Below are 18,152 nucleotides of genomic sequence, written 5' to 3' on the forward strand. Positions count from 1 at the left end.
ACTGCACCTCCTAAGAATGTATCTCACAGAACCATTTTACTCAAAGTGTGGTCTGTGGACCAGAGCATTGGCATCAGTTGAGGGGTCAGAATCTACTTCTTTTTTCCCCTCCCCAAAGCCCCAGTACATAGTTGTATATTCTAGTTGTGGGTCCTTCTAGTTCTTCTCATTTTTTTTTTTGGAGGAAGATTAGCCCTTAGCTAACCTTTGCTACCAATCCTCCTCTTTTTTTTGCTGAGGAAGACTGGCCCTGAGCTAACATCTGTGCCGATCTTCCTCTACTTTATATGTGAGACACTTGCCACAGCATAGTTTGCCAAGCAGTGCATAGGTCTGCACCCAGGGTCCGAACCAGTGAACCCCAGGCCACCGAAGTAGAATGTGCAAACTTAACCCCTGCACCACTGGGCTGGCTCCCTTCTAGTTTTTCTTTGTGAGTCATCGCCACAGCATGGCTACTGACAGATGAGTGGTGTAGTTCCACGCCCAGGAACCAAACCCGGGCCACAGAAGCAGAGCACAAAGAACTTTAACCACTAGGCCATCAGGGCTGGCTCAGAATCTACATTTTAATGAGATCCTCAGGCAATTGCTATGCACATTAAAATTTGAGAAGTACTGCTACATGTATAAGTACACATGCAGCAGAGTAAAGATTTATCTATGAGGATTTTTATGGAGCATTGTTTATAATGTTGACAATTTTTTTTTTGAGGAAGATTAGCCCTGAGCTAATTACTGCCAATCCTCCCTCTTTTTGCTGAGAAGACTGGCCCTGAGCTAACATCCACGCCCATCTTCCTCTACTTTATACGTGGGATGCCTGCCACAGCATGGCTTTTGCCAAGCTGTGCCATGTCCACACCCGGGATCTGAACCGGCGAACCCCGGGCCGCCAAAGCGGAACGTGCGCATTTTAACCACTGTGCCACAGGCCAGCCCTGGCAATTTTTTTAAAAAGTTAATATCCATCAATAGGGAAGAGTTAAAAAATTACCATATATCCATATAATGGAAGACTAGACAACTATTGAAAAGAGGTAGATTTATGTTTAGTGATATGAAAGATGTCCAAGACATATTATTAAGTGAAAATAATCCAGTTGATGAACAGTATGTATGATTGATACTATTTCTCTTTTTTAAAAATTTATGTCTTTATTAATAAATGAGAGTGGTGCTGAGGGAGATCATGGACTTTTATGTTCCTCTATATACATCTATTATTTGCATTTTTAGTTTAACTAAATATTATTTTTATAATCAAAGGAGATTCTATCTAGACCAGCCACTGGGGAAAGGATGTCATCAAAGAGGACATGAAGTATCTAGCTCTCATTACATGGTGTAGGTTCCGTCCTTGTCAATGAAACACAAAATAAAACCTCCACTGGCTCCTCACAGCTTTCAGGATGAAGTCCAGATTCCTTAGTGTGGTCCAGCCCTGTCTGCTGCTCCTCCCTCATCCCTCTGAGCGCAGCACTGTTCCAGCCAGCAGAACCACCTGCCGGCCTCACACAGGCACTGAGCTCTTTCCCCTCCAGGCCTTACCAAAGGTGCTTCTTCTGTCTGGAATCTCTGCCCTCAAGATATGATATCATGTACTGTCAAATTATCCCCTGGCACTTAGTAAAAGCTCTGTAAGTATTAGGTATCATTGTTATAATATCTGTCTCATTATATGGAATTACTTGTTTACTTTGTCACTGGACTGTAAGCCCCCTGAAGGGACTGTGTTTAATGTCCTTGAGTGCCCAGCACATACAGCCTGGCACAGAGTAAGTGCTTAACAAAAGTAAGCTAACTGATACCTCCCTAATCTTTATGTCACATCTTTTCTTCCCACCTAATGTGTTCTTTCTTCTGGGCCAAGGAAAACCACGTTCTTTCTCTTGACTACATCAAACTACGTGGGTTTTTCCTTTCTCTGCATTCCAACAATACAACTACTCTCATTTGCATAGCACTTCTAGCCCTTCCGAGTGCTTTCATACATACCTTTTTTTTTTTTTTTTGAGGAAGATTAGCCCTGAGCTAACTACAGCCAATCCTCCTCTTTTTGCTGAGGAAGACTGGCCCTGAGCTAACATCCATGCCCATCTTCCTTTACTTTATACATGGGATGCCTACCACAGTATGGCTTTTGCCAAGCGGTGCCATGTCCGCACCAGGGATCCGAACCATACACACCCTTTCTTATTCCTCACAACAACCCAGTACTGAAGCAAGGGATGGAGAGGGGCAGGGACATTTACTGAGGGTCAACTAAGTGCAAGGTAATTTACCCACATTGTCTCTTTTAACCTTCTAACAATCCTTTGAGGTGGACATTTCTAACCCCATTTCACAAGCTGTGAAAATTAAACCTTGTAAAATTATATAACCTGCTGAGGCACACACAGCTGTTCAATGGTAGAGTGGGTTTTGAACTTGGTGTCTCTAACCTGGCGTCTGCTAGTTCCATGACATCAAGTGAACAGATTTGTCTATTAACTATATTACCCAAGCTGGACAGGGCAGGAGGTATTTCCTGATTTCCGGCCCACATCTTCCATCAGACCACTTTGCATATTATAGACAGCCTGTAATGCACCATTTAGCAATTACTTGATATCTTGCCTTGTTGGCTAAATTGTTTTATTTGTATTAGATTCTACAAGATTGGTAATATCCCCCTTTCCCCAGGCAGGAATTGTGTCATAAATATTAACCTCCCTGAGCCTTAGTTTCCTCTTCTTTCAAATATCTGTCTCACAGGACAGGTGTGGAGATTAAATATTCCTTGTAAAGGCATCTCACACAATGTCTGGCACAAACTCTCCAGAAATGTTTGTTGCATCTCAACCTTTCTCTTTTTTGTTTCCTTCAACAAGTCACACAGGCCTGAGTGTCCGGGTGTGGCTGTATCCGTTCTTGTTGATTATTTGTATCACACTGTTGGATGAGGACTATTTTGGTAGACACAGGTTGGATTTTCTCCCTTACTATCCCCTAAAGGTTTGATCAAACTAGTCGAGGGTGTGAGGAGTGAAATGCTCCTAAACTGGGTTTAGCCATCTTTACAGCGCTTTAGCAGAGATTAGACTCATACTCGATCCCTGTCAGTTGGTATAGTTAAGCCTATTTTACAGACGACAGGGTGAAGCTTGGGTAAATTGGTAGTAACCCGCAGATCTGCTAAGACTCCAACCCAGGTCTCAAGATTCTCTGGGCCTGGGCTCCTTCCACTCCGTCAAGCCACCTGCCAAAGGTCTACCTGAAAATAACTAAAGGGTGGGACCTGGGTGGTGGTGGAACCAGACCACTTACCTTGGTATTTCTTGCTCCTCTTTCCCCCTTTTTGCTTCAGGGGATGAGTTTCTTTTAAATTCACAATACTTTTGCATTGAGGATGTCCGGTCCAATTAAGGTCTCGAGTGACGTAATGGCTAGCCCCACCTCCTCTCTCTGCACCCTTCTAAGCCCCGCCCATTATTCTGTGCCGTCTGCCAATTATTGAGTCTCATCCGGGTTCTTGGAATCAGGAAATTGAGCTCGTAACCAGGCAACTGCTGACCCACTGGCCCCGGGGCGGATTTTCAGTTCAGTTATTCGCCGCCCTTCTCTCAACGGTTGCCACTGCGGAAGCCAAGTGCCCCGCCCACCCCCTCGGTTGCCATAACAGCAGTACGCAACGCCTCCTCACCCCTTGCGGCTCTTTCAAAACAATCTCCCTCTCCAGGCCAAGACCCTCTCCGAAACCGCTTCTAGTGGAGCAGAACCAGGGTCTGCGCCCCTGTGCGAAGGATTGGGTGGGAGGGTTGGAGACCGTGTCAGGCTGGTGTCCCAGAGGAGATGGGAAATGGGGCTAAGCAGGGTGGGAGAGTTAGAAGAAACGAGGGGAGCAGGGGTTAAGGACGGAAGGGGAGTGGAGGGGAAGGATCAGTAGGAGAGATTTGAGGAGAAGGTGGTTTAAAGAAGAGGTGAGAAGAACTGGGGAGAGAAGAGTCTAGAAAGCAGGGAGACCACCGAGCTGCTGGAGGAGAGTTGGAGCCACCACTGTGAAGAGCAGGAAAGGTGTCAGGAGTCTGGGAAGGCATCCTGAAGAGACAGGGGTCCTTGGTGGGAAGTATGAAGAGGTTGGGAGTCAAAAAGAGATGTTCACGGCAAGGAGGAAAGAAGCATAGTTAGGAAGAGGTCAGGGGTGATGGGGGGATGGGAGGGGCACCCGGTCAACCGAGGTGAGGGAGCCGAGGGTTGGAAGACGCTGAGGAGACCCTTCTTTCTCAGGACAAGGACCTTGCTTGATCTGATTCCAGAGCCCTCAGCAGGGAAGAAAGATGTCAGATGAAGATGATCTGGAAGACTTTGAACCAGACCCGGATGATCTGGAAAAGGAAGATGATGAGAAGGAGACAGAGGAGTGGGAGGACTACAGGAAGGAGGGGGAAGAACTCCCTGAGGAAGTGAGCACATGGGAACAGAGGGGTCCTAGGGCTAAGGGATGGGGATGGGCTGGAAAGGGATGCCTGATCACACTTCCTCCTGCAGTGGATGCCCAGCCCCCTCACGGAGGACATGATGAAGGAAGGGCTTTCTCTGCTCTGTAAGACAGGCAGTGGACTGGCTCATGCTTATGTCAAGCTGGAGCTTAAAGAGAGGTGCGTTTATGGGGGACCAGAAGAGGACTGAGGATCTAGGGCCCAATCTCCTTTTTCACTCTCATTCCTGGGTGTTTTGGCTGAGAGTTTGGATCTCTTTCCTCCTGGGCCAGTGAGGAGGGAAGGATAGAATTTACTTTTCAGGAGCCCTGTGACTCGCTATGTCACAGCTGGCCTGGGAACTGGAGACTGTGAGGGTATGTGGGGGGATACCTGCTGGACTCCCACTCTTGTCCTTCAGGGTATTGGTTCTCAGTCATCCACAGACACAAGGTCCCTGTCCATTGCTAAGAACCCACCTACCTCTCTTCCCCCTCCTCACCCTGCCCATCTGTCACCTATTCTTCTCCCCACTATAAGTCATCTCCATATTGCCCCTGATTTAGCACCTCTACCCGTCCTTGCTGGATTCTTAACCCTAACCCTGGCCTCTGCCACCTCCTAGAGATCTGACAGACATCTACTTGCTGCGTTCCTACATCCATCTGCGCTATGTGGATGTTTCTGAGAACCACCTGACAGACTTGTACCCACTCAATTACCTCACACACCTGCTCTGGCTCAAGGCTGATGGCAACCGGCTGCGGAGCGCCCAGCTGAACGAGCTGCCCTACCTGCAGATTGCCAGTTTTGCCCATAACCAGATCACTGACACTGAGGGCATCTCTCATCCTCGTCTGGGCAGCCTGGATCTCAAAGGTGGGGCCTTAGGATGGCTACACAAGATTCTTTCCTTCCTAGCCTGGGGCCAACAGAAGTGCGCAGTGTGATCTTTGGCTGTGCCACATAGCAATCTGCATTCATTCATTCACTCATTCAGACAGACACTCATTATAACTCATTATGACAGTTCTATGTGCTGGAGATAGAATAGTGAACAAAACAAAGAAAATCCCTATTCTCGTGTAGCTTACATTCTAGTTGGGGGAGACAGACAGTTATCAATGAAGACAATAAATAAGTCAATTTATGTAGTATATTAAAAGGAGATACATGCTCTGGAAAAAATAGATCAAGGTAAAGGGAGTGAGGGGGCACAGTGGGCAATTTCAAACAGGTTGGTCAGGACAAGCATCACTGAGAAGCTGACGTTTGAGCAAAGACTTGATGGAGGAGTGAGAGGTAGCCATGTGGATTGCTGGGCACTCTTCATTCACTCCTCAAAGGCTTAGGTGCACAGGTCCATCAGGCCCTTGACTACCAGACCACTTGCCCCAGGGCCCTGGAAGCGTTAATCTGGAGCTGTCCCTCCTCATACCCACATAGCATTAAAGGGAGAGGATGATGCCAAAGTCCAGGCTGTAGTGCTGAACGTTCAGAGTGGCCCTTTGAGCTCTTGACACCCTCCTGCTCCTCAGGAAACCGCATCCGCATGGTGACAGGTCTGGACCCCCAAAAGCTGATCAGCCTGCATACACTGGAGCTTCGGGGGAACCTGTTGGACAGCACCCTGGGAATCAACCTTCCTAAGCTGAAGAACCTCTTCCTGGTAACTCACAGGGCCAGAGGGTGGTTGTTGCAGGAAAGAGGGCACTGTCCTGGGGCCAGGATGCCTGGCTTCTAGTAGCTCAGCTACTAACTCCATCATCATAGTGATAGTTGGTATCACTTGTTGAGCCCTACCTGGTGCCAGGTGCTGTGGGGATGCAGAGTTAAAACAGATAAGGTGCTTACCACCTAGCAGGGCTAATATATAAGGCGTGGATAACGCAGAGACGATTTACTTTGATACAGATAGCAGCATAGTGTGCCATAACTGAGGTACAGACCTCAGGCTGAGGAGGCCACTTAAATGTTTGGCCTTTTAGACTCCTGAGCTGCTTCATTCCAGAATGGTGCTGAAGCCATTTCTCCTCAGTGGAGCAGTGGGGGCTCTTGGACCTGGGGGTGGGTCGAAGCATCTCCTCCCTAATTAGAGGTGGCTTCAGGGGGATGAGAGGTAGGGGTTACTGCTGACCACTCTCTGGCCTGGCAGCCTCTCCTGGACTTCTTTACTCTCTACACCAATCTCCACCCACCTCACTCCCCTCCTGCACCCCTCCCTCCCTCCTTAGATTTCCTCTTTTGCTGCATCTCTTTCTGACTTCTCTTCCTTCCCTACCCCTGCTCCCCTTTCCCAATCTATCGACTGTATCCTGGAGTCTAGGCCCAGAACTTGCTGAAGAAGGTGGAAGGCTTGGAGAACCTTAGCAATCTCACTACCTTGCATCTTCGAGACAACCAGATTGAAACTCTGAGTGGCTTCTCCAAGGAAATGAAGTCACTGCAGTACCTCAACCTGAGGTATGTATCTCCTCCAGGCCCCACCTTGCTCCTACCCTGGCCAGGAGCAGCTTTTGACCCTGTGTTCCCCCCTGGCCCCAATCCCCCACTCTTAGCCCACTCCCAGATTCTCACCTCATCTTCCATCCTGATCCTTCCCCTTCCTTTCCTTTACATTCAGTCCTAATTGCAACACTGAGACCTTTATAGCCTGAGACCCCTGAATCCTTATTTGTGCACTGCACAGTTATGGAGGATGTGCTATGTGCCAGGCCTTGTGCTGGGTTTCGGGAACATCTAAAGGAATCAGCGATGGTCCCTGTTCTCAAGGGACTCTCAGTCTGGCTCCAACTCTCTTTTCTTGGCCTTATCCCATATGTTTCCACTGCCCTTCTCCATCTCCTGGACCCCAATTCCCCTTCCCATTTCCTGCCTCTCTTGTCCTGAGCCCCACCTGTAAGGGATGATATAAAACACTTACTGATATAAAACACAAGATGTGCTCAGATTTGAGAGAGAAGAGTATTTGAAAGAAAATCTCTAGATAGAAAGGCACTGGGGATCACGGGAAATTTTCCTTCAGCATCTCTTGCTGGCTGGAGGATTTTATGTGTGTTTCTTTAAGCAAAAATGTAAAGAAGCTGCCTTCTTAGTCAACAAGGCCAAATCCTCTAGGCTGCCAATGGGAAGAGAATCTCCAAGTAGGGACAGGGGCACCTTGAAGCCCCACTTCCTGCCCTGACTCCTGGAGCAATCTCTTGCTGATGAGCTCTGCCACATTGGTCTGGTAGGGTGAGGGGTGAGGGTGCTATTTTCCTGTTAGTGGTCTAGACAGGAAGATAGACCCTCCTCAGTGGCTGTTAACTGGGGTTGTTTAGAAGTAAGTATAGAGGGGAGGGGTTGTCTCGATGACCGGGACGTGGCTCTGGGACCAAAGATGCTAACTTTCCTTCAATGTACAGGACGGTCCAGCACAAAGCGCATGTAGCACTCCCAGTGAGAAACACTGTGTGAGGTTCAACACCTCCACTGAGATAATGCTGAAACATTTAAACCTGGTTTCATAAAGGCATGAGGCAAGAACATGAAAATAAACAGAGTGCTGTACAGGGAGGCACATTAGGAAATGAACCTTGTTCTTCAGGCAGGGAAACCCCAATCCATCCCAAGCTCCAGGTTCCTTCCTGTGGGGAGCACCAACATAGCACCCTCCTCCATGACCTTAGATCCCAGTTCCTTCTCCACTGGCCTGGGGCCTCCTGTCTAACCTTGGATTAGGTGTGATTGACACAGAAGGCTGTCCCTGCAAGGGAGATTTACCCCCTTCTCCCCAACTACAACAGGGTTGTGACCTAGCTTTGCTGCTCCAAAAGGATGAATACGATACGTTACAGAATAGACTGTGGCACTCAGGGATTCCATGAAGAGCAGAAGCAGGAAGGAGTAGGGCTGGACAGCACCTCTGCAGCAAATCTGGCAATGCTTGGCAGGCCAGTCCACAGAGGCAGTGTTTCCAGGGAAACCGGAGCCCAGTGGGAGATTCCCCCAGAGGCCTCATACCTGGCAGCTGGGTTCCAAAGCCCATTATTCCCCAGTGAGTCCCTCCTGTCCGCACCTGCAGGGGCAACATGGTGACTGACCTGGGGGAGCTAGCCAAGCTTCGGGACCTGCCCAAGCTTCGAGCCTTGGTGCTGCTGGACAACCCATGTACAGATGAGAACGACTACCGCCAGGAGGCCCTGGTGCAGATGGCACACCTCGAACGCCTGGACAAGGACTTCTTCGAGGAGGAGGAGCGGGCTGAGGCCGATGAGATCCGTCAGAGGATGAAGGAGGAGCAGGATCAGGAGCAGGAGGCTGAGCCCGAGCATGACTTGGAATTGGACCAACCATCGACCTAGCAGCGGTTCTTCTAGCCTTCAAGGATAGTAAGGAAGCTGGCAGGAAGAGGAGGCCAAGGGCCTGGCCTATAGGGGAAAGAGAAGTTGCTATAGGAGGAGGTGGGTGAGGAAAGGATAAGGCAAAGAGAAGCCTTGGAGAGACCGGGGTTAGGAGTCAGGGAGTGTCTCAGGGTGGGGAGAATGAACTGGAAGGGCCAGGGAGGAGTTGAGAAAAGGCTTAGGAAATACATCAGGAGGCCAGAAGAATACGTGAAAAGAACTGGGGTGGCAGGCAGAGATGCTGCTGTGGGGTAGGCAGCCACACGTGACATGGAGTGAAGATCAGCTGGAAAGGACAGGTCTGGGGCCTGGTGGGGGACAGAGGAGGGAGCTTGGTGGTGGTGTATGAGGAATGCAGCTGGGCCCAGGAGAGAAGGGAGGAGAGGAAGATCCTGCACTAAAAATCTGAAGCTAAAAATAATAGGACTCAGGGGTCAGGGGAAGAAAGGAGGGCAGGGCGAGGCAGAAGGAGACTGAGGAGACGAGTCGAGTCCTAGGATGTGTGGCAGCTGGGTACTTCCGATGGGGGCAGAGGCAGCAGTGGGAAAGCAGTAGGGCCCCGGAACTTAACTTCCGTCCTCTTTCTCCAGGAAATTAAAAAGACACTGGCCCCAAGAACTGAGAAGGCTCCCAGTCAGGAGGGCTGCCACATTCCTAGAGGATACCTTCTCTTGCTCCAGCCCTGGGAATTCATCACAGCCTGCAGCCCAGGCTCTGTGAAGGGCACCTGGGCAGTGGTGCCCTGAGCAGCGGTGCGGGTGGGCCCAGAGCCTAGGCAGGGGCAGCCCTCCGGCAGGTAGGGGTGCGAGCTAGGCCTGGAGGGGCTGAGGGGATGCTTGTAGAGTTGGCTGCAGAGGCGCTGCGGAGGCAGGCTGGGGTGTTAGGAACAATTCCATGTTTCAATAAAGAGACATTTTGCTACTCGTGTCTGACCGGGTTTGTGAGACTGAGTTTGTCATATGGGCATCACTGGATGATCACCGGTGTGAGGCTGCGCCTCTGACTTTCGAGGGGGTCAGGGCGTGGTATGAGCGCGCGTGGGCTCTGGGGGGGGTCAGGTCCTGGGTGGCCCCCAGCCCCTCCCCCATCGCTCTCCCCTGAGCCCTCCCCCATCCCACTCCCGTCGGTCCCCCACCCGCGCTCCTACGTGCGCCTCCGCCGGCGGCTCCTGACTCATCGGGGGCTCCGGGTCACATGCGCCCGCCTGGCCCTATCGGCGCCTCCCCCCGCCCGCCCCCCGCCCGCCGCCCGCCGCCCGGGAGCCGCAGCCGCCGCCGCCGCCGCTGCCACTCCTGCTCTCTCTGCGCCGCCGCCGCTACTGCCACCGCCACCGGCTGAGTCGCAGCCCCGAGGTGAACCCCCGACCAGACCCCTGCGCCCCTCCGGCCCCCTCCCCTCCGCCGCGGTCCTCGTCCCTTTCCCCTGGCCTGTGCGCATCTCTCGCCCAGTGGCGCTGCGCACCTGCTCCGTCCCCTGGGCACCCTTCTTCCCTGGCCTTCTCGGATCGCTCCTCTCGGTTTCAGGCTGTCGCCCCCTCCTCATTTGGGCGCCGGGCCTCTCTGCACCTGTTTCTCTCTAACTGCGTCTTTCTCCACCTTTAACCTGCCCCACTCCCCATGCCCCTCTCCGCCTCCAGTTCTGTCGCTGTTGAGTTTGGGGTCTCCCCGGGCTGTGCATTTTTATCCTGGCACGTCCGTTGGCTTTGCATCTGGGGAAATATCTTCTCTCACCCTACCTCAGCATCCCCAGACTTCCTCTAGACGACTCTCTCTTCCACTCCTCCCCCACCTCGCCCCTCTCCTTTTACACTGCTTCTCTCCGTGCTAGGGGGAGGGATGGGAGGAGGGGAGAATTTGTCTAGGGGCAGCGGGGAGAACGAGCCCAGCATTGCCTCTGCCCCGGGTCTCTCCTCCTCCTCCCTCCCCCCTGCAACCCCAGGGACTGCCGGCCTTCCGCAGGACCCTCTCTCCAGACTTCTCTACTGTACCTCTCTCGGGAAGAGGAAGGATGTAGGTTTGGGAAAGAGACTAGGGGCTGAGGTGTTAAGGGGTTGGGATGGGGGCTCTGGAGGAGAGCCCCAGCTGCCCGGACGACCCATCTTCGTCTCGGCTCCAAGAAGAAATGCAAGCCTGGAAGCCATTCTGCTCTGAAGAGATCTGGGGGAACCCCACCAGCCGGCTGGCTGCCGAAGCTGCTGAGGGGACGAGGGAACCACTGCCGCGCCCCTCCGCTCCTCACTGCGGTGTCCTCCTATCTCGTCGTTTGATCTTACCCCGCCCCCCACTGCAGTGACCTCCCCTTCCTCACTGCATTGACCTTCTCCTCTCCCCATGTTGGGGGTGGGGGGGATCCCTTCTACAGCCGACAACTGCAGCCAGCTCCTCCCCACCCCCTACCCACTGCAGTAACCTCTTTCCCATCCCGCCCAGCCTCTGGCCCCTCCCACTGATCTCAGGCTCCACCCTTCTAAGCCTCTTATCGTTCTGCCTCCTTCCCTTCCACCCAAGGAGATCCCAGCCATCATGTCCATAGAGAAGATCTGGGCCCGGGAGATCCTGGACTCCCGTGGGAATCCCACGGTGGAGGTGGATCTCTGCACTGCCAAAGGTAATGAGCAGGGCCGGGGCCTTCTCACTACCGCCATGCTTGATTCCCAGTGGGGATGGGGTGCTGGGCCAGGCTCAAAAGCCTGCATTGTGGGGGTTGGATCCTCCTTGTCCAAGGGAGCCTGGAGAGGCAGGTCTCTGCGTTCTGGTTTAGTGTATGAGACATGCCCTGCCTCTGCACGTCTGTGTGTGCACCTGTGTGTGTGTGCATGTGTGTGCTGCCTGCAGAGCTTCATTTCTGTGGGTTCCTACTTGTGCATGTGGGACCTCAGTGGGGTGGATGAGGAGGCCACTGCTTGTACATCTGCCTCTGTGTGTGTGCATGTGTGTGTCTGTGTGTATGAGGGAGCAGTGTGGGAGAGGATTGGATGTGGCAGGCTGGAGTTTAGAGCTGGAAGGCTGAAGGAATCCCTGGTCCCTGTGGCGTCCTTCTCCCTCCCTTCTCAGTTCGTGTTCCTCTCCCAGGTCTCTTCCGGGCTGCAGTGCCCAGTGGAGCCTCCACTGGGATCTATGAGGCCCTGGAGCTGAGAGATGGGGACAAACAGCGTTACTTAGGCAAAGGTAAGGCCCTTTCTCTTTTCCAGGCTCTCTCACCGCTCAATTTGATATTCCTGTCTCACACCAGTCCCCAACCCTCTTCCTGCAGCCTTTCCCCCTTTTCCTTCTGGCCCCTCCTGGCATGACCCAGTCTGGCCTCTCTGCCTCTCCCCAGGTGTCTTGAAGGCAGTGGACCACATCAACACCACCATCGCACCAGCCCTCATCAGCTCAGTGAGGCCCGCTCTTTGCTGGGGGTGGCAGGACCAGGGTCCTGGAAGGAATCCTGGATTAGGGGAGGAAGAAGAAGAGGGAGAGAGGCCCACCTCTTGGGGATCATGGTTACCAAGGGAAGGGTGGGGAGAAGACGCCTTACTGACCCCTGCTCCCGTGGGGGTTCATGTCCCCTATTCCAGATAGGCTGCTGTCACAGGAACCTGGTTGGACCCTGGCTGGATGGGAGCCTGTGTATGGAGGGGGGCAGGCTCCACCTTAGGGTCCAGCCTCCGTCCTGGCCCTGGGTGATGGCGGCTCTGCCCACAGGGTTTCTCTGTGGTGGAGCAGGAGAAGCTGGACAACCTGATGTTGGAGTTGGATGGGACTGAGAACAAATGTAAGCAGGGAGAAAGTGGGGAGGTGTGAGGGTAGGAACATGTGGAGCAGACAGACCTGAAGGAGCCAGCGCTGTGGAGGCTTCCTTAGGAAGGACTGTCAGAGGACTAGCCCTTCTTCCATCTTCCTCCCAAAGCCAGAGCAAGAGAAGATGAGTTTAACTGCGGTGGGAGGGAGTGACATTAGACAGAAAGAACTTTGCAGCATAAAAAGGTGGGAGTTGGCAGGAGATGCTCTGTGGTCTCAGAGATGTTTAAAAATAGGTGCAGCTCACTGCCCTATGCAATCACCTCCTCTCTCCCTATCCCCTTTCCCTGCTATTTTCAGGAGAGGATGGATGAAATGTTGCAGGAGTGGAGAGGGAGGAGGAGGTCTCCTTTACTGGCTCCTTTTGGGGAATATAGGTGGAGGCAAGGGCTAGAAGAGGAAGGGACATTTTTGCTCAGTGCCTTTGTCTCTAATCTCCTAGCCAAGTTTGGGGCCAATGCCATCCTGGGTGTGTCCCTGGCCGTGTGTAAGGCAGGGGCAGCTGAGCGGGAATTGCCCCTATATCGCCACATTGCTCAACTGGCTGGGAACTCAGACCTTATCCTGCCTGTGCCGGTGAGCCTACCTGCCACGCCTGTGCCTCTCCCAGGGGTGGGGTGGGGGAGCATGAAACCTTGTGAGGTTGATGAGAGAAAAGTGAGTGGGGACAGCTAAAGAGAAAGGATGGGGACCTGAGACCCTGACTCTGGGAAGCTGGGGGAAGTTTGAGATCTTGGGTTAACACTCCTAGGGACAAAAAGGGAAGTGCTCTGTGACTTTTCTGTCCTGTGGCTCCCAGGCCTTCAACGTGATCAATGGTGGCTCTCATGCTGGGAACAAGCTGGCCATGCAGGAGTTTATGATCCTCCCAGTGGGTGCTGAGAGCTTTCGGGATGCCATGCGACTTGGGGCGGAGGTCTACCACACACTCAAGGGGGTCATCAAGGACAAGTATGGCAAGGATGCCACCAATGTGGGAGATGAAGGTGGCTTTGCCCCCAATATCCTGGAGAACAGTGAAGGTGAGGCCAGGAGCCCCATTCCCAACTCTAAGTCTCACTCCATCCTGGGGCATCAGGAAGGACCACACACTTCACTAAATCCTAAGGAGTGTTGGTGGATGGTCCTTGAGCTAACTCCAAGAGGTACGGGTTCTTGGAGTGGGTTGCAGAGGGACTGCCAAATTCACAAGTAGGCCTGCGAGGACAGTCTTCATCTGCCCAGCCAGCTCTGTTAGCAACTGTACATTCTCACTGGAGCCCCTTGGAATGCTGGTCTAGGTGACCTGTGGGCTGAGCCATCCCGGCCTTTACTCCATAGGATTCACAGTTTGATGAGACACACCAAACTCCAGGGATCCATTCCAAATCTACCCGATTCCCACTCCAACCTCTTAGGCCTCTAGGATCGCTTATTTTTCTCTGCCCTGGGAGAAACTGTTCTAGTGAATAGAAACAATACAGGTCGTGATTAAAAGTTAAGGTTCTAAGGCCAAATTATCTGGATAGAACCTTGAAGAGTTACTGGCTAGTGATCTTTCTTACTTACCTTCTCAATGCTTCATCTCTCTTATCTGGAAAAGGGGAATAATACAGTATCTACCTCATAGCATCACTGTGGGGATTAAATGAGATCATATAGTCATGCGTCATTTAATGATGGAACATGTTCTGAGAAACGCGCAGTTAGGCGATTTGGTCTTTGTGTGAACATCATAGTGTGTACTTACACAAACTTACATGATGTTGCCTACTACACATCTCAGCTATAAGGCACAATCTTATGGGACCACTGTTGTATATGTGGTCTGTCGTTGACCAAAACATTGTTAGGCAGCACATGACTGTATAGATAAAATGCTTGGGTGACATAGTTAGCCCTCAATAAATGATAACTATTAAAAAAACCCTATTATTAACAGAATTCCATTCCTCTGCCTTCCTAGAAGAAGGCTTGCTCTTCCCAGACATGGGGGTAACCCCAACAACAACCTTAGCCAGACGTCTCCCCAGCAGGTCCTCGACCTCTGCTCTGATTTTCTTTCTGTCCCTCATTCCTCCTTGCCCACCATTCCTGCTGATAATCTCACTGTATTCCATCCCCAGCCTTGGAACTGGTGAAGGAAGCCATCGACAAGGCTGGCTACACAGAAAAGATCGTTATTGGCATGGATGTCGCTGCCTCAGAGTTTTATCGTGATGGCAAATATGACTTGGACTTCAAGTCTCCTGCTGATCCTTCCCGATATATCACTGGGGACCAGCTAGGGGCCCTCTACCAGGACTTTGTCAGGGACTATCCTGGTGAGAGCAAGGGGTATGGACGAGAGGGCAGGGGGAGGGGTGGGGGCAGGCAGGGATGTGTTGGGGCAACTGTGGACTTTTTGGGGCACTGAGTCAGATGTTGGGTGGAGGGGAGCTAAGAAGAACCTGAGAACCCGTGATGGGGTGCAGGAGCCTCCTGCAGACCTGGGCTTTGTATGTAGTGTACATGTTCAGGTTCCTGTGATCAATCTGTTCTATCTGCTTCCGGTCCCGTTTAAAGTCATGGGCTCTGAAGCTACTGGGGTCATGGGGAAGGCTTTGGAAGGAACCAGGGATGGTGAGAGGGTGACTGAACATTTGAATATTTTTGATTGATAAAATTGTGGATGCTCAGTGGAGCTGGAAGTGATGTGTGAATAAAACAGAAGGCTGAGGGGGACTGAATTTCTCTCTCCAAGACTCTTGAGGGCTTTTACCCCTGGATGGAGGCAGTTGGTTTCCATCTTCCTGAAACAGAGCAAGAAAAAAATAGACATAAATTCCAGAATGAAAGATTTCCATTAGTAATGAGGAAGGGCTTCCTAGTAATGAAAATAGGAAAATGCAAAGATCGATTGTGAGAAAGGTTCTAAATGCTTTTTTTAAAAAAAAGTTTTATGAAAGAATCTAGATAAGAATCAGTTAAGGGGGGCCAGCCCGTGGCCAAGTGGTTAAGTTTGCACTCTCCGCTGCAGCGGCCCAGGGTGTCGCCAGTTTGGATCCTGGGTGCGGACGTGGCAGTGCTCATCAAGCCATGCTGAGGTGGCGTCCCACATGCCACAACTAGAAGGACCTACAGCTAGAATATACAGCTATGTACTGGGGAGCTTTGGGGAGAGGAAGAAGAAGAAGAAAAAAAAAAGACTCAGGGCAGGCTTATTTGGAGGGGGTGAGGAGAAGCAAGGATGAGCAGGCTCAGTTAGCCAGGGAAGCTGTCCGTTTCAGGGAATCAAAGGGGGTTGTTCCTGCCTGATACATAGACCACAGGAGGATCAACAGCCCCCTTACCACTCTCCCTGCAGTGGTTTCCATTGAGGACCCATTTGACCAGGATGATTGGGCTGCCTGGTCGAAGTTCACAGCCAATGTAGGGATCCAGATTGTGGGCGATGACCTGACAGTAACCAACCCAAAGCGTATTGAGCGGGCAGTGGAGGAAAAGGCCTGCAACTGTCTGCTGCTCAAGGTCAACCAGATTGGTTCCGTCACTGAAGCCATCCAAGCGTGAGTGCCTTCTGGCCCTCTCCTACTCAGCCTGTTTCTGCAGGACCCCTCTTGGAAGTGCTCCCAGCCTAATCTTGCCCACAGATGAGAGGAGAGCAGGGAACCTGGAGTCACCTTCATAGCTCTCTTAGTTCTGCTCCCTCCACCCCTGATTCTCTGTTCCCCTCCCAGACAGCTTCCCTCCAGATGTTTTGTGACACAGACCCAATGTTGGGGCTGGGAAGAGAGTGCCCACTGTGAGGGGCCGGGGGTCAGTGCTGGTGTATGGATACAGGTGCAAGCTGGCCCAGGAGAATGGCTGGGGGGTCATGGTGAGTCATCGCTCAGGAGAAACTGAGGACACATTCATTGCCGACCTGGTGGTGGGGCTGTGCACAGGCCAGGTGAGTGCAAGGGAGATCTTTGTGGAATTGGTGGGTCTCTCCTTCCAGGGGTTTGAGGATATCAGGGGAATTTCAAGGGAGTATAAGTTTTAAAAATGAAGGGGCAGCCACTGAGCTGCTGATCTTTTGGGATGTTTCAGATCAAGACTGGTGCCCCGTGCCGTTCTGAGCGTCTGGCTAAGTACAATCAGCTCATGAGGTGAGGGAACCTGGGACTGGGAGCCTAGGGCCCAGAGGGTTAAAAGCTCTGTTTGCCCCCTGTTCTGTCTCCAGGGCCCAGGGCCTGGAGAACAGTAGATATCCAGAAATAGTTGTTTTTGAAAGATGAGTTTACTGATGGCCTGATTGATGGATCCCACAGGTCATGTGGGGAAGCCAGGGAATGCCCATGCTTGGGCCAGGACACAGGAGCAGGTGGAGTGAGGGACTTGGAGGCTGTGGGCTTCCTGGGAAGAGAAGTGGATCCTCCTGCTTCCCTGACATTTCCTTTCTGGCTCCTCTCTCTCAGAATTGAAGAAGAGCTGGGGGATGAAGCTCGCTTTGCAGGACATAATTTCCGCAATCCCAGCGTGCTGTGATCCCACTATTTTCCTGGAGACTTGGAACCCTGCTCCTGTCCTCCTGGAACCTCTTCCTGTCCTGCTCTGTGATATTTCACTCCACACACCCCGGCTGACCTGCTGCGCCTTGGCTTGTCCAGCCCCTGCTGTTTCTGCTCTCCCCCTCTCTGGGTTCCACACTCTCCACTTCTCTTTCCTTTCTATTCTCTCCTCAAAAACTGGCTGTGAGACTGAGGATTATAAGGGGGTCCATGGAAGAACGATCAGGGTCTGTGACTAGAGCATCAGGGTTAGTTTTTGAGATGTTCGGAGAGGGGCCACGTGTCACTTTTGCTTTGTACTGGTTCCACGTTACACATGAGCCGGGAACTGCGTAGTGCTGAGGTGGAGGGGGGTGCTGGCTGCATGGTCATGCCTAGCCTAAGACTTTAGTGTATTAGTCATTCATTTATTTATTTTTTATTCATCCGGTTAATTAACTAATCATTTCCCCGTAACTCCAGGTCGAAAAACTGGCCTGACTGGAGGGGACTATGCATCTGTATTTCATGTGGCTGTAGATTCTCAGATTGCCTGGGGCAGGAGGTCTTGCTGGAATGGGAAGGGTAACAGAAAAGGGCCTTGATGGCAGTTCCTATGTGTGTGCCAACCCTTACCTGAAGCCTGGCTCAGTCCAGAGGTGGGACTGTGTGCCTGGCGGCTCTTCCCTGATAACTCCCCCAGCCTTAGCTTCCCTCTTCTTCCTGCAGCTGCACCATAACAATGTCTCACTCCCCTGTGCCATGTTCCACAGTGGCCACCACCTCTGTGCTGTTGAAATGAGCACCACCATTAAAGTCTGAATCACAGTACATTATTGTGTCTGAGGAGTCTTACTCTAGTCCATATGAGGGGAGAGAAGATGGAACACCTGGAAGTTGGTCAAACTGGATAGCAGAGCTGGGGAAGGCATGAAAAGAGGAAGAAACTGAACAAACATAGCCAGGATGATGGCACTGCCTACTCCACCCTGGCCAGGTGGGGACCACGTTGCCTCTGCCTGCTCAGCATCAAGCCTG

The 18,152-nt window shown here is 51.9% G+C and overlaps 2 protein-coding genes across 24 annotated transcripts in view; both read left to right on the forward strand.

Annotated features, from left to right (window-relative positions):
• The window catches only part of LRRC23 (leucine rich repeat containing 23), a 23,183-nt gene extending 13,409 nt beyond the window's left edge, over positions 1–9,774 (forward strand). For 3 of the 22 annotated variants that reach the window (XM_070270911.1, XM_070270912.1, XM_070270913.1), the window contains 6 exons: positions 4,299–4,445; positions 4,531–4,640; positions 5,086–5,339; positions 5,999–6,129; positions 6,787–6,923; positions 8,524–9,774. In XM_070270911.1, the coding sequence (XP_070127012.1) occupies positions 4,320–4,445; positions 4,531–4,640; positions 5,086–5,339; positions 5,999–6,129; positions 6,787–6,923; positions 8,524–8,803 (1,038 nt within the window). In that variant the 5' untranslated portion in view covers positions 4,299–4,319 and the 3' untranslated portion in view covers positions 8,804–9,774. Of the gene's footprint in view, positions 1–3,517; positions 3,766–4,269; positions 4,446–4,530; positions 4,641–5,085; positions 5,340–5,998; positions 6,130–6,786; positions 6,924–8,523 lie in introns of those variants that run through there. The other 19 variants (XR_011439968.1, XR_011439969.1, XM_070270919.1 and 16 more) reach the window with 17 other exon arrangements.
• On the forward strand, positions 9,750–17,945 carry ENO2 (enolase 2). 2 transcript variants are annotated; one of them, XM_001497578.7, is made up of 12 exons: positions 9,750–10,194; positions 11,350–11,449; positions 11,914–12,009; positions 12,161–12,219; positions 12,529–12,598; positions 13,067–13,200; positions 13,424–13,646; positions 14,730–14,927; positions 15,950–16,151; positions 16,426–16,534; positions 16,675–16,733; positions 17,043–17,945. In XM_001497578.7, the coding sequence occupies exons 2-12, from the start codon at positions 11,365–11,367 to the stop codon at positions 17,110–17,112; spliced, it is 1,305 nt and encodes a 434-aa protein (XP_001497628.3). In that variant the 5' UTR covers positions 9,750–10,194; positions 11,350–11,364; the 3' UTR covers positions 17,113–17,945. The 2 variants fall into 2 exon arrangements, with proteins under 2 accessions (XP_001497628.3, XP_070127008.1); XM_070270907.1 differs by lacking the exon at positions 9,750–10,194 and adding an exon at positions 10,595–10,851.
• Positions 17,946–18,152: the final 207 nt, after the last annotated feature.

This window comes from Equus caballus, chromosome 6 (assembly GCF_041296265.1).
Source record: "Equus caballus isolate H_3958 breed thoroughbred chromosome 6, TB-T2T, whole genome shotgun sequence".
NCBI lineage: Eukaryota > Metazoa > Chordata > Mammalia > Perissodactyla > Equidae > Equus > Equus caballus.